Source organism: Microchirus variegatus (genome assembly GCF_963457635.1).
Source record: "Microchirus variegatus genome assembly, chromosome: 14".
Classification (NCBI taxonomy): Eukaryota; Metazoa; Chordata; class Actinopteri; order Pleuronectiformes; family Soleidae; genus Microchirus; species Microchirus variegatus.
The window spans coordinates 23,630,660-23,646,208 of record NC_139815.1 but is presented as its reverse complement, the minus strand read 5'-3'; the positions used below and the strand labels follow the sequence as shown (position 1 = coordinate 23,646,208).

The 15,549-nt window shown below is 44.0% G+C and overlaps 1 protein-coding gene across 1 annotated transcript in view; it reads left to right on the top strand.

Annotated features, from left to right (window-relative positions):
* The window catches only part of kiaa1549lb (KIAA1549-like b), a gene marked incomplete at both ends in the record, with an annotated part of 80,598 nt that overhangs the window by 27,199 nt on the left and 37,850 nt on the right, over positions 1 to 15,549 (top strand). Inside the window, 3 exons of the mRNA XM_083900615.1 lie at positions 5,615 to 5,980; positions 9,089 to 9,610; positions 10,277 to 10,392. Of these exons, the coding sequence (XP_083756741.1) occupies positions 5,615 to 5,980; positions 9,089 to 9,610; positions 10,277 to 10,392 (1,004 nt within the window). The remainder of the gene's footprint in view (positions 1 to 5,614; positions 5,981 to 9,088; positions 9,611 to 10,276; positions 10,393 to 15,549) is intronic.

The following is a 15,549-nucleotide window of genomic DNA, read 5'->3' as shown; positions in this document are numbered from 1 at the left end:
GGTGTTTTCTTATTAAGACATTTTTGCACAGTAAGAGAAACCAATGTAAAAGCTCAGTTCATAGTTCAGTCAGCAGCGTTTTCCCACATTTATGAGAGTTATCACTTGATTATCTCTGCGGGCTTCTTAAATGTATTTAATTAAATGTTTTCAAGCTTTTATGTGCCTGGAAATCATTAACATAGTACAGAAATATTGTGCTATGTGCTGACTAAGTGCTGACTTGTTAGAATGCGCACATAAAATCAAGAGATGACCAAGTTCACGTTGTTCAGCAGAAAATCCCGAGCGATATCCGTGTTTGCTGAATTATTGCAGAAGGTTAATATCGGGAGTTTATATGATGATGATGATGCTCGGGAAATTAATTCGATTTGGCTCCTTTCCATTTTTTACCCAAAAGGGCTTGAGCCAGCAGTTATACAATCCCTCACATGGGAGTGGAGTGAACATGTCTCCTCTAACCTTCCAAAAAAATCGCTAAAAGCCCCGAATAGTGGCTCTCAGGTGCGTTTCACTCTCTGCAGCGGCAAACATAGAAACACTTGATGAAAACATTATCCCTCATACACCATTAAGTGATGCCGATGTGTGAAGAAATATGTGACGATGAGCCATTTAAAAAAAAAAAAAGTGCCTCTGTTTTTAGCCACTCTGAATCTTTTAAATCATTGCACCTTTTTAGCCTTAAAAATTTGAAAAAAAATCCAGTTGACCGATCACTATAATCTAACATCGTACTGTAGTTCATCCAGCTTATACACAGGCACAAGGACAGTGGGAAAACAGCCTCAGTGAGCAAGTAATATGAGCGGACATCGGGCAATAACATACACCACCACGACTGCAGCATCCTGAGCTGCGTCAGGACAGAAGTCCCTGTGTCATCATGTCCGGCTGAAATGGATGTAGAGCCGTTTACTGTAGTGTCATCAGAGACAGAGTGAAGGACGGCGAAACGGTCCGTAGAATTGTCTCTTCCAGTATTTTTTATTTATTTTTACTCCGCAGGTTTGGATGTCCTCGTCTATCGGTACATTTTCACAGTCTTGTGCGCTGAACGGTGTAGACTTACTCCAGATACAATTACAGAGGTCACGTCCAACCCACAGTATACGATCTGTCAGTCATACGAAGATTATCTGTTTTCATCTTCAATGTCAACTATTGAGGAATATGTGGTACTAGTGATTCAGACCGTGAAGGTTTTCAAGAAAAGCTTATAGTGATTTTTAAAAGGATTAGAGGTGTTTTTCCAACTCACTGACAAAGGCACTGATTTCACGAGTGAAATTAGCGTAATAACTACACGACGTGCAACTTCTCAGCTTTCAGAAACCATTGGGATTTTTCCGATAGCACAAACCGTTGCGTAATTACGGTAACGCAAAATGTATCTTATGCGATACGCTCGATGTTAAAGGGTTAATGATATCATTTATGTGCCTGAAAAAAAGAGAATTCTCAATGTTTAGTCCAAGCCAAGCTGACATACAAATAAAAACATGGTCTCTAATTGGTCTATATTTGTTTTTATAATCAATAATGGTACTATATATATTAGGGCTGTCAAAAGATTAAAATTTTTAATCAGATTAATCACAGGGTAGCTGTGGATTAATCACGATTAATCACGATTAATTACCATTCGTAAATATGCCAAAAAAAATTCGAATTTTCTCTTTATATTGTTGTAGGAACGGAGAGATAAATAAAGTATGTGAAAATATAAATGTAAAGAACAATAAAATACTGTAAATAACTTTAAAAAAAAACCTATACATTGCACTGTAAATAACTCACATTATAAACAAAATATAAAGTATAGAAGTTAAATAGTTTTCTTGGGGGAACTAAACCCACTGCAGTCCTGTAAGATTTTGCAACACTGGGTCCTGTGTGTGCAACACGTATCCAAATCCTTGTTTTAATGAAATGTCTGTCCTCACAGACGTCTTTGAAACTTCCCTACTGAAGCTCTGATTTATTCTTTTAATAGAACAACAACAGCTCGAAGCATGCTTTATGCGCATAAGCAGCCAAAAACAGGAGGGACTTCTGAGGCTCTTCCCGAGGAGCCGGGGTCCAAGCGTCTCCAATTTGTTTGTCTGTGCCCGGAGACCCGTCCAGAACCCTCACTCCTGAAATGTGCTCCCTTCTTTTTTACAAAGAGAAAACAAAAACAGCTCAAAGCAAAAAGGGGAGATACAGTGTTTAATGTGAGCAAAAGCCCCAGCAGTGTCACGTGTGTGTCCTGGTCGCGCAGAGATAGTTTTGGCAAAAAAAACAAGTGTGGAAATGAGGTCTTGCACAGTGATGTCATGTCATGTCTTCAACAAACCAAACATTACTGCTTAAACTTAAAATTTAACCTGAAGAATATTCACAACTGAAGCAATTATATCACAATGTACCAACATTATATCAGTTTAGTGTATTTTGTTCAGATAAATGATTAATATGGCCCATTATTGTTTTAAACTAATTGGCTTTAATTATTTAAAGGTACAATGTGTAGTATTTATGGGTTTATATGACCCAAAATCCACTTTTTTATCCATATTATGTGCTCCTGCATTGTCTAGTCGCTGTATAATAGTTTTTGTTTCATTTTCGTAGTGTTTCAAAAAGTCATGTAAAATAACATGACCGCGGACCGCGGTTGCATAGCCACTGTTAGCAGCGTGACGCCATGTTTCTACCGGAGCCTGTAAGGACAAACGCGAGAGAACAAAACAAGCGTCTCTTTACTTGTAGCAGAAGTCCCGCCTCCACTCTCTCCGCTTCGTCTGCTATGGCCGCGGTATCTCGCCCTCTCCCTCGCCTCACGAACCTCATCTGCTGACACGGAGAAAGACGACAAGGACGACATTTGACCAGCTGCGGATACCGTAGCGCTCAGGGAAGGGAGGGGGTGAGCAGAGCAGCAGGTCTTTGTTGTAAATTTCAGCCTCTCCTTTAGATGGCACTATAAACTACTTACTTCACCTTTAAGTAAAGGAGATTTTATGCAGAATTAGTTGTGATGTGTATTTATGTCAGAGATGTAGGACAACAACAAAAAAGAAGCAGTCAAACATATCGGCCAAACATGTCGGCTGCCCTACTTTTTAAAGAACAGTATTGGCATGGATGATAGAAAAAACCCACATCAGTCAACCTCTAGTGTTGAATTTCTGCAATATTTCTATTGACGAAAATGATATTGCGATAAAGACGGACAGTTCAGAGCAGTTTTTCTTCTTTTAAAAAATAATAATTCACCTCCCATTTCTACATCACATCCTCTCTTAATGTTTTTACACCTTTTCCCTCTCTCGTCCGCGATTGAAATCCGTCCATATGCTCGGCTTTGTCAGAGCAGGTGGAAAAACTACAGGTGGACCCGGCCCCCCCTCCCCCTCAGACTGGCCGTGGTCCCGTGCAACTCAAATTCATGTCGCCACGCTAAGCAGTGGAGGGAGTGGAGGGAGGGGGGAGGGGGGGTTGGGGGGGGCGCTCTGCAGGAAGTTATCATTCATGTCGGTGACCAGGTGCTTTCGCCTGAGTCACCTCACTGTGGCCTTGAAGCAGGACACAGATCCTTTGTTGTGCTGTGAAGCTCTCTCTCCCCCGCCCCCCCCCCCCCTCCCCCTCCCCCTCCCACTCATGCTTTCATATTGTCAAGTTTTTAGGAATGGATTAGTAAAATGTTGTGCGGTGCACTTTAGCGCCGGAGCTGAATTAAGCAGGAACACGAGGACACGGACACAAAGAGCCCTCTGTGAGAAACGAATACGTGTTAAGAAATTCACCCGTTCATCCGTTTGAAAACAAATTATACAAGAGCTTTAATTTCAGTGTGTTTTCCGGGGATACCGGTGACATTTAAAAGAGAACACGAGCCCCGATTGAATTCATAGGTGTTACATTCTGCTCAGTGTTCTGCAAATATCTGCAGTCGGATTGCTTTACGGTGCCAGCTGTGTGAGCTCGCTCAGCCCCGGGCGAGTCATCGCGCGTGTAATTCAGAAAAACACGGACTCGAGGGCCCTCACATTTCTGCAGCGTGTCCTGGACAAGTTTACAGCTTATGATCAAATGTATCAAAGCAAAGAAAATGGTACAAGTAAATACAGTATATATATATGTGGAATGTTTGTGATTCCCTGGCCTCTTTTAGCTTAAACATACATAAGTTTCCCTTCCGTTGAAGGACTTGTATACGAGAAGCACTAGACGCTTAAGCAAAGGGGGGAACATGCCGAGGGGGGAGGAAGATGTGAGACGACTGCAAAGTTTTTCTAAATGGATAAAAGAAGCCCTTTATGGATGCGTTGGGGATGTGCTGAGAATAAAAGGAAAGCAGAGCACATGACAAGACTCCCTTGTTAACCGTCTCGGTTGCACACAGAGCTCCTCTTACCATCTCGGTTACCTTCGTGTTACCTTTTTTTGGGGAATCGTAATCTCCGCAAAGGTCAATAAAGCTATAACGTGAGGCCATTGTGTGTGTGTAGATGTAGCGTTACCTTCGCCGTCTTTCGCTCTTATCTCCACCGCGCAGCTGACGTCTCCTGAATAATTCCATTTGTCCTACTTTCAAGATCGTTTCTCTCTCTCTCTTGTGGGAATTCACGACCGTCTGCGCGGCGATGTACTATCAGAGAGATGTGTTTACGCTCTTTAACGTCGCGTCTGACGTCGAGTATTTGTAATGTGCTTTCACCTTGGCACACAGAGTATGGGACATTAACAAAGTAAAACTTTTGTGCCTAAAAGTAAAGTTGAGGCGGTAGAGGCAGATGTGTATCAGTGGATTTTTGGGGCCCAAGACAAAGTGGCCCTATACCTATACTGACTCACCAATGTGTGGTTGAAAGATATTCAATTCAAATCAGTACAATTTTATTTGTGTTACACCAAATCAAAGCAACCTTTAAACTGTAATAGAGAGAAGAGAAACCCAACAATTCACACAATGAGAATGAATGAGGCGTCAGTGGTGAGAAAACCATCTCTGACAGAACCAGACCTGGGACATGGGATCTTGTTCAGTGGCTTTTGAACAGGGTGTTATTGCTTTTTAATGCCCCCTGTGTTCAAGTTTCTCTGATGTGATATACCTGACTCTCTCAATGTCATTCCACACAGTTTTACTTGTGCCACTTTCCCTCGCATTGCAATTGTAATCTTTAAATGACGTTTCATAAATGTGCCTTTTTTTTATTGCCACTATCAATAAGTATTTTGAGCTGCAAGCTGATGATTTTTTCTTCTTCTTTTTAATAAGATTCCCTTATTGGGGAAAAAACTGTCTAATAGTGAGACATACAGTTCTATTCTAGCACTGGTGCAGATTGGGTGGATGCTACGAAATGCATTAAAGGAACCTCGTAACTCTCGGCACTTCCGCAAACACACTTGCGCTCCACCGACCGAAAGGCCTGCTTCTGTCGCCATCTTGTGGTAATAGAAAACAATTAATGAGGTAGCTCATTGAAAAAGAGCGTAATAAAAAAAACAGTTTTGTATTAACTAAATATCGCGTTGAATTTTTAGAGATAACAACAATTTGAATTCTAAAATTAAGTTGCTAATCATATCATGTTATCTCCCTGTGTTCCGTTAACAGAGAAATCCACCTACGATGCCTCTGGCTCCTCGTCTCTCCTGAGTGACCCCGCAGCTGCTCCTGCTCACCCATCGACTGGCCCGTCCGTGGCGGAGGAGGTGCCTTTCTCAGCCGCCCGCTCAGATGGCGACGCAGAGCTGGGGGCGGGAGGAGGTTTATCAGGGCGGCCTGCCTTTTCTTCTGTCTTAACTGTCATGGCGGGAACCGTCAAACATCCTGTGAGTCTCGATCAAAGTAGAACCTCGCCGACTATCACCAAGGACGAGACCCACACCACCAAATGGCCTTCACATAGTTCCAGCGGCTCCGGCTCAGAGATGTCTTCTTCGTCGTCTTATGCGCGAGATAGAATCCCTGCCAGCTCAGGTCTGACTCCCGGCATGCCTCACCAGCACACTTCACCACTTCAGGCTGTTACCACTCTGTCCCCATCGCATGTGTCCGTCTCCGTGGACGGAAAGACTAACGTCTCATCCTTTTCATCATCGACAGCATCCCCTCCGTCACTATCATCACTTCCATCACCAGCTCCATCAACCTCCTCTGTGTTATTATCTCTGCTCTCTCTGTCACCTTCGTCTGAGCTGATGAACAAAGCTCCGTCTTCTCAGGGTCAAAGGATTGTGTTCGGCTCTGCGCGTCCAACAGAATCCGTTACATTCTCACCAGCGATGCCTCTTCGTCGAACAGACGGTTCGTCAACAACCGCGGGATACGCCGCTCGTTCGGTTTCAGAGCGGTCGGCCGAACGGGGATGGCGACGCACGTCGACCGAATCATCACACATCAGCGATAAATTAGCAAAACGGCAACTTTACTCGACTGCTGATAAAACCCGTGGAGTTGCACATTCAAAAGTAGTGAAGACACCAGCAATCAGCCCATACACTACATCATATCTTTCTTCTAACACTGCGCGCGATCCTTTAGAGATTTTATTCAAACCCACCGAGACGCTGAACTCTGTGTCGGCCAATAATTTGAAAAATAGCATCTCGGTTCCCTCCGATCGAGAGAGTCGAGCTGTTCAAATGCAGCAGGAATTGTCACAGGATCCCACATCAGCGCTGTCGTCTGCTGCCCTTCCTAACGCCTATTCTAGTGACGTCACACAGCAGATGTTAAATCGAACAGCATATGCAGAAAAGACGGACGGTCGGACTTTTGTCGCGTTCACATCACACACTGTAAATCCAACTGTATCACCAGCAATGACGCTCAAACCCGCTGGATCTTTTTTAACGGTTTCCTTTGGTGCAACCGCACCAGGTGCAAACTCTCTCTCGGAAACCGCAATCACAAACCTGACGCCTATCGACTCTGGCCCGGTGTCCTTGGAACATTCATCTAATGGCGGTGATTTACCGGCGGCATCAGGTCACGGCCACCCCGCAGATTCTGTCGTCAGTATGAAAAATAAACTAGCGGGAGCCGAGCTTAAATCTACTTCCACCCGAGCTCACCAGAATAACTCACTCTCGCACACAAAGACGAGACCCGAATCCGCCGCCGATTTGATCACCGGAGCGGGAACGACCTTCTTCGCAACGGGGTCACTTCATTCGCGCAGCAATGCCGCCGCAAACCTTCGACAATTTGTCACACAAAAAACGTCTTCCCGTGGCAAATTTCCCAAGCACATAGGGTGGACCGCGCTAAAAATATTCTCCTCTGACAGTGGGACTGTGTCTCTTTCTGGCTCAGCGTTGCCAGCTGGGTCAGCAAAATATATGACCTATAAAAGTGTGCATGAACATTTTTCGCAGCCCTCTCGGCCTACATACCCGTTGCCGTGGTTTCGCAACAGCCGCGGCCCGGATCACAACACAGACGAGGGCCTGACCGGCAGCAGTGAGGTTAATTTAGCAGACCAAAGTAAAGCAGAAAGAGCTGTTCGAGCCACACCTACTCATAATTCCCCCCGTGAATTTTATACAACATCTGGTCTAATGCCATATGACGATAAATCTCAGCAGACACTGTCCTCAGGTGAAGTCTCTCCGTACGATAAAAAATCGGAGGGAGCTGGCCTCAGTAAACCTTTGACATTCAAGGTGCAAACTAATGCGGGGAATAGTAAATTATCTCCGCCCTCCACTGTTCACGTGTTATACGGAGAGAGCTCTGCGGAGAGACTCGACAGAAACGCTGCAGAGACTTCAGTTTCTCCTTTATTTAATGGAAAGGATGAGTCTGCTCTAATCAAAAGTGCTGTGTTTTACACGAGGAGTGTTCCTTTAGGGCGGTCCACAACACAGTTCCCGTCTTTAATGACCGCCGAAGATGCTTTATTGGCGAATAAAGGCTCCGACAAAGAATCTCCCACAGAACTCTTTTCTCGGGTAACTTTTGATGGTGGATTAGCAGCTTCTATAAGTTTCTCCCGTAAAGACAGCGTGACAGTGATGGGCCCCCGTGAGAGGTCTTCTTCTTCTTCTTGGTCAGAAATCACCACAACACTGAGGACAAACTCTCCTCAGCGTGCCCAGGGACCCGCCATCGTTGTGACGAGTAATAAATCAAAGCTTTATTCAGGCACAGAGACGGCCGATCCCTTCACTCTTGCTTCCTCTGCAGCAGCCACTTCCTCCTCCAGTGATGGACAAAACAGCATTGAGACAGTGAAACCTATTCTCAGCTTTGGCACAAAATTAATGGCGCCGTATAAAAAGTGGAAAGCCACCAAGCCGGTGTCGTTTCGAAGCAGCACTTTTGACTCCGAAATGACGCCCAGTGGCTTTGATAGGACGCGGTCTAATTTAATTCCAGATGGCCCATCATATGAACACCCAAACCTGGAAGACAGACAAGAGCATGAAATGCATAGATTGAATTCAAACGATCCAACAGTCGTCGCCAGTGATCCCTATTCAGTTCATCCAACTGTTGGAGGATATCGGTCTCTTACGTACGGTAAAGGAACATCTGATTATAAACAACAGAGCATGACTTTGTCGCTAGCTAATTTGAAATTCGGTGCTGCTGTCAGTTTACAGCAAACGGTCACTTTAAACACTGGTGCTCCATCAGTATGGGGTCCAGATCCATCTCCTCCCCTCGCTCACATCGCGACCGACTCTGCGACTTCGTCGCGAGACGCTCCGCTCGCGTTTAAGAGCGTGGCTACGAGACTTCCAGACAAACCTGAGTTAACCTCACCGAGAGATCTGATGCTGTCAGCACCCGAGAGCTCGTCACAAACATCATCAAACGCTTCTTCACCGTCACCGTTCTTCTCCGCTTTGTCCTCATTGAATATAAATCTCACCACCTCAGAGTCCTCTAAACCTTCATCATTACTGTCTCCATCGTCATCGACATCGAGATCAGCTGATGCGTTGTTGTCATCCAAACCAACCATCTTCTCTGCCATCGACTCAACTCCTCCACCACCCTCACCCGACTCATCCTTTCATCCAATAACAGTTTCCGAGTGCTCAGAGTGTACGACTGACGTGTCTGTTGTCCTTACAGAGGCGGGGACGGATGAGCTTAACGCGGGCACGTCCAGAGCAGTTGCACTCCCTTTCCTCAAAGACAAAGAGGTCCATCTGTCGCCCTCTCAGTCAGCGAGAACCACACTTTCTGCCGGGCCCTCTGAAAGGACATCTCAGGTACCGCCTCCGCGACCGGACACCACAACAGCCTCCGTGAAGCTCGCCTCCACGAACGTAGCTTCGACCGCTAAAACTAAAAACACAACCACCTCCATGCCTTCCCTAAACGTTACCACTGGAACCACGCAGTCCAAAACCACCACCACCACCACCTCACAACCGCCAGCACCCGTGACCAGGAGGGTTGTCACCACCACCACCACCACCACCACCACCACAAACACCAGGACTCAAACCAGCAGGAGAGCATTCACTCCTCTCATCTTCAGAACAAGCCCACCCAGGGCAGCCACTACTGCCTTCACCTCCCCTTTCACCACCACCACAGAGGCTCCGCCGCAGCAGTGCAACATCACAGAGAGACTGTGGGTGAAAACAGGTAAACAAGATTTTGTAAGATCACAAAATTATGTTTATTTTAAAGGAGACATATTATGCAAAATCAACTTTTTTAATAATTGGGACTCCGGAGGCCCTATGAGTATAGGCAAAGTGTGACAAAAGATGACTCAGTTATGTATTTGTGGTCCGCCTCAGTCTAAGAACAGGAGATTAAACACGTTGACTTGGAATTGTTGTCTCTCGGAGCTCCGCTTTGTCCCTAAAAAACGCGAGAGTGCAGGCGAGGGCAATAATATCTGGAAGAACGAAAAAGTCTGTGAAGTGTTCTATTCTCGGCTGCACAGTGCAGCACAGGGTTCTACACAAACTTCCAGCCTCAGAGGATTAATGAGTCCAGTGGATACGCCAATGTGCCGGCTAGAGTCGGCAAATGATGGCTTTTCCAAATGCTAACTGCTGTTAGCTGCCGGAGCCTTTAGTGACGCTGACATAGTTTCCTTTGCATTTAAAGAGACAGGCACTCAAAACCGAGCGTTCTGAACACGGCTGTTTTTGCTTCATTCCTAAGGTATTCGGACCAAAGCATGTCACAGACGTGTTCATTAGGACACCAGGGAACTAGTTTAACTTGTAGAAATAGGGCATAATATGTCTCCTTTAATGTGTTTGGGCTTGTCTCTAATTGTGTCTATGCATTTGTTAGTTGTCTCGATCTATGTGAGAAGAAACAGACTGGACAGCATCCAGAGGCAGAACCTGCGGAGGGGACTCAGCCAGGGCCTCCGAAAAGCTCTGAATGACACTTCTGCTCAAGCACAGGTTAGACTTATGAATTACTGTTAAAGCGACACGTTCTGTAAAAGCCAACAGTATCAGGCTACGCTGATACATTCCACCGCCTCATGTTGGCCCTCTGTCCCCAAAAACACTACAAGTCATTGTCTACAATAAGACTGGGGAATTTTGGCTGCACTTTTCTGACATTTATCCATGACCTTCTTGCTAACTTCTGGTTATCAGCTCTATTTCAGCAGCGAATGCTTTTCCAGCTTTGTTACAAGCTAATCACATTTTTGGAAAGGATTCTCTTTGGCAACTGCGGGAACAGGAGAGAGGACGTGTTTGGAACTCGATTATCGGAACTATAATCTATTCAAACTTAACTCGAGCAAGTGCCTACGGCTAATTAGGGAAGATTTCACAGTCATGGGCTGCAGGGTGTTTGCAGGTTAGTTAATGACAGACAATGCAACCACTGAATATTTATTTATCCATATGCAAAGACTTAAAATTAGATCAACACAAACACAGTTCATGGTCCTTAATGTAGTTTATCAGCGTGGGGTAAATTAGAAACTTAAACCAAGGACCCCCATGTAGGCTACATGAAAAGGAGATGAGGACTAATATAGAAATTAGGTTGACTGAAAGTGTCCCAGAAAGCAGTGGGTGAAGTCACATATTTGTGGAACTGTACCAGCACTAAACCTCCAAAACTATACATGTAGGACTGTTGCAGTGCTGTGCTTGAGTGCTGTTCCTCAACTTTGAAGTGAATTTATACAAATTTTCAACAAAAACTTAGGACAACAAATCTTTTCCCCCCTCTTAATAACACAAACACACCCTGTGCACACAAAATAATCCTCGTTTCTGTAGATTAGCCATTTTGTGCCAAAAATGGCTCCCGCTGGGCTAGATCCATTCTGTAAGCCTCTCATACCTCTCAGCAACACAATATGTGACGTGTTACTGTCTTAAAAGGAGAGAGGAGGATTTCTTACAGGGAAAAGATGACGTGATTAGGATACTGCAGAGAACTGAGCATCAAAATATTCATCTTGAATTTGGGTGAAAAAGGACAAATCTGACTGCTTTTGTTGAGAAATAAGAGAATTAAAGAGGCTTGTAGCGTCTTACAGTCATGCATACAAGCATATTTCTGTGGATCTGTGTGTGTGTGTGTGTGTCCTTGCATGTTGGCAGTTAAGTGAAACACCCCGACGTGTTTTATTTCCCAGTGTGGAAGCATCAAATAACAAGAGAGAGAGAGAGGGGGGTGAAGTGTACTCGTCCTGCCCGTGTGAAGGTCAGTGATCTCACATGTTCAACGTGAGACGCTCTGTAGTCTCTGAAGGTGTCTCGCTTCAGTGCACTCCTGTCACCCGTTTCCACATCGCACATCGGGTTCCTTTTAGCAGCTCCGCGCTCGTCCGTCCAATGGGAAGCAAGCTGTTCGCAAGGGTAATTGCTTCTGTGTTTAATTATAGGTTATAAATGGTTGGGAGGAGAGCGATGTGTCACACTCGTGCTTAAAAAGACGACGAGAAATGGACTGAATGAGCTGGAGCTGGGAGACGAAAACACGTTTGAGCCTGTTGTACTGTACTGTTGTAAAGAATCGTACGGTTGTTGTAGTGATTTTTTCTTTTTTTAGTTTGGGTTCTCCGGTGACTTTAAGCCTGTTTGAATGTCAAAGTGAGCTGTGGTGGGCTAATCTGTTGGCAGCCTTTCACAGTGGGTCTGTTACCAATCTTTGGCTTGGTGGAAATGCAATCTCTTAATAACACCTTCACATGGGTGAAGCCTGACGAGGGCGACGTGATAATAAAGAGCTCTTTTTTTACGGGAGTTCATCAGAAGGCTGAATTGTGCTGCTGAGGCAGAGCGCTGACTCGCGGAGACTGTAGCCTCTCAGTGGTTTGGCCATCGGATCCCTCGTCAACTTAGGATTCTTCTTCCTGATGGGTTTGGATAACAAACCTGAATAGTTTCATCTCTCTCTCACACACTCACACACACAGACACATATGTGCATTATTATTTTTTTTTAATTGTGAAGACACTCTCCGGGACCAAACCTGGAATATGTAAGAGGTAATAGTAGGTTGCACTTACAGATATACTGTACATCCAACCCCACAACAATCGTGGAACTGGGAATTTTTGGCGGCACTATCTCTGCCATTCACTTTTTATTTTGCAAACGTCTCCGCTTCAGTGTTTAGCTGATGAAATTAAACTCCAATAGTTTGCTGGAGCACCTATCAGTGTTGTTGTAACCTACCTCCGATAGTGTCCAATGGCTGCTCTGCCTCCGCCCTTCATTATGACGCTCCACAGGCATAGTTGTTGCTTTATAGGTTATGGAACAATGGCTATATTTTACCATGTAACTGCCACTTGTGCTGAAAATGTGTGCGTACGACATGATTTTCTGTTCAAAGGCTTCATGAAACGGCGCTCAAACTTATGCCGTACGTTAGCGTGAAGTTAGTTTCAAGTTGGATAATCCACACACTGACACTACACTGATTTTGTATCTGTTTGTCAAACATAAAACAATTCAAAAACACTTATTGAAAACACGTATTTTCACAAGATATAGTAGGCATGAGGGTTTTTGACCATCACTATTATCTCTGCATTTTTCCTTTTTATTTACTTATTTGTCATTTTTGCCAGCATAATTCAAAATGTGACAAAAACATATAGAAACAAGAGCAGTAATGTAAGAGGAAGAGGGAGATAAATAATGACTGCTGTTACTTTGTGGAGAAGATGAAATCATTGTGTTGATATCTTTTCTCAGGTTGTCTTTGATTATCCACTTTTGTATTATTATTTTTGCTGTTGTTTTTTGTATTTCATGCATATAATATTATATATATATATATATATATATCGTTGCATGTTTGAAATAAACTACACTCTTAGAAATAAGGGTTCCAAAAGGGTCCTTCTACAAGGGCTGAGGTTCTACTTGGAACCATTTCCAGAAGAAAGGGTTTTTCAAGGGTTCTTGGTAACACTAATGGTTCCGGTAAGAACCATTTTAATCCAGAGAACCCTTTAAAACCCCTTTCCTGAATAAAGGGTTTTAAAAGGGTTCTTGGTGGAACCCTCCTAAAGGGTTCCAGGTTTAAAAAGGTTCTACCTGGAGCCAAAAAGGGTTCTCCTATGAGGACACGCTGAAGAACCTTATATGGTTCTACTTATCACTTTTATTTCTTAGAGTGTACGACTACTACTACTATTAGTAAGGTGATGGTTTCAAAGATTTGCTTTACAACCACATCTTCTGCTGCTCTGTGGTCCACTTTAATTTAAAACTTTTACTCATATAACAAAGTCTTAACCCTTCAAAAAGTATTTTTTTTTTAAGCATAAAAGACACAACTTGAGCATAGAAAGTCACACACACGCACACAGTTTGACCACATTATTATCATTTTGTGGTTACAGTTCAACAAAATACACAGATGTGACCTTTGTCCATGAAAGTGAGAACACAGAGATACGTGACACTTTTGAGCCTGAAGTGAACAAACATAAACCTCTTTGTGCAAAACTCTCTGTCCGTCTCATGTCTCGTTTCATCTCTCTCTCTCTCGCTGTATTATCACCATCTCCTGGTTCCTTGTGAACTCATTAGCAAACAGTATCACTGTGCTGCATCAATCTTTTATTATTATATATGTAATGTCGTGTCATTCAGTTTTTTGTACTGACACAGAGTCAGTTCTGGCAAAGTGAAACATGTCACCTGTGTTGGGATTCAGCTTGAGACACAGACCCTCATTCTCTCTGAACAGTCATCACTTGGAAGAATGTTTTTTAACCAAAATAAAGTCCATCTCTAAGAGTTTTTTTTTTAAATACTATACCTTTTAAATGTATTTCCTTATGTTTTATTCAATTTAATCGAAGCTTGCTTCATTTCTGGGAAAGGATTTTTGAAAGATCAGACGTTAAGCCCAAAGTGCTTCAACATAAATGGCTTTAAACAGTAATCTAAACATATATTGGAATCCTGTGCTAAATAGAGCTTTCATTAAAAAACGTTCCTATCCATGGTTGATGAAGTGCAAATAATTAAACACAGAAAGGCTGTTGTGCCTTCATTTAATGCCTGTTTCTGTTCGACACTGCTGAGATGTGCTAAGCCGGCAACTTTTATTTATGTCCTCCTCCGTCTTTTATTGATTGAGCTGCTGCCTTATTGACTTATGCAGAATAACAAACTGGATAACCGAATAAAACGCACAAAATTGCCAGTAAATCAAAGTTTTTAGCTAAGGCAATCTGCGCCCGGAGTCACAAGCGGGGGCTTTCAACTTGAGCGTTTTACTCAAGCTGTAACAGAGAGCACAGTGTGTGGTGATGAGTGATTTCCAATGCCGGAGTGCAGTGTCTCGGGCCAGACTGCAGTGTGAATGCAGAAATCGTAAATACACGCAGCCATAAACTGTACAAACACACTGTGCTGTGTTGTTCAGGCTTGTTTTGCAGCTGCGTTAAAATACAAAAATGTCTGTGCCATAAACGTATGTTCACATCTGATGCTGAATGTGGTCGGAGATAAAACTATCTTGAAACACTCTACCAAACAGACGGCCTGGTCTTAAAGGGGTAGTTGTTTTTTTTTGTTTGTTTTTTTTTCCGTTTTAAATGGAGGTATAATGTTGAAGTTATGCATAGGCAGTGCATAGTAGGCAACGTTCAGCTTGGGGCCCTTTTGGACATGGAGATAGAACAGGAAGAGGCTACTGTGTAGTATATATTGAACAATTTCAAAATAAGGGTTCAGTGGAGAGATCCTGCCTCAGGTGGAGGAGTTTAAGTATCTTGGGGTCTTGTTCACGAGTGAGGGAAGGATGGAGCGTGAGATTGACAGGCGGATCGGTGCAGCCGCCGCAGTAATGCGGTCGTTGTATCGGTCCGTTGTGGTGAAGAAGGTTTTACCGGTCAATCTACGTTCCTACCCTCACCTATGGTCATGAACTTTGGGTTATGACCGAAAGAACAAGATCCCGGATACAAGCGGCTGAAATGAGTTTTCTCCGCAGGGTGGCAGAGCGCTCCCTTAGAGATAGGGTGAGGAGCTCTGTCACCCGGGAGGAGCTCAGAGTAGAGCCGCTGCTCCTCCACATCGAGAGGAGCCAGCTGAGGTGGCTCGGGCATCTGTATCGGATG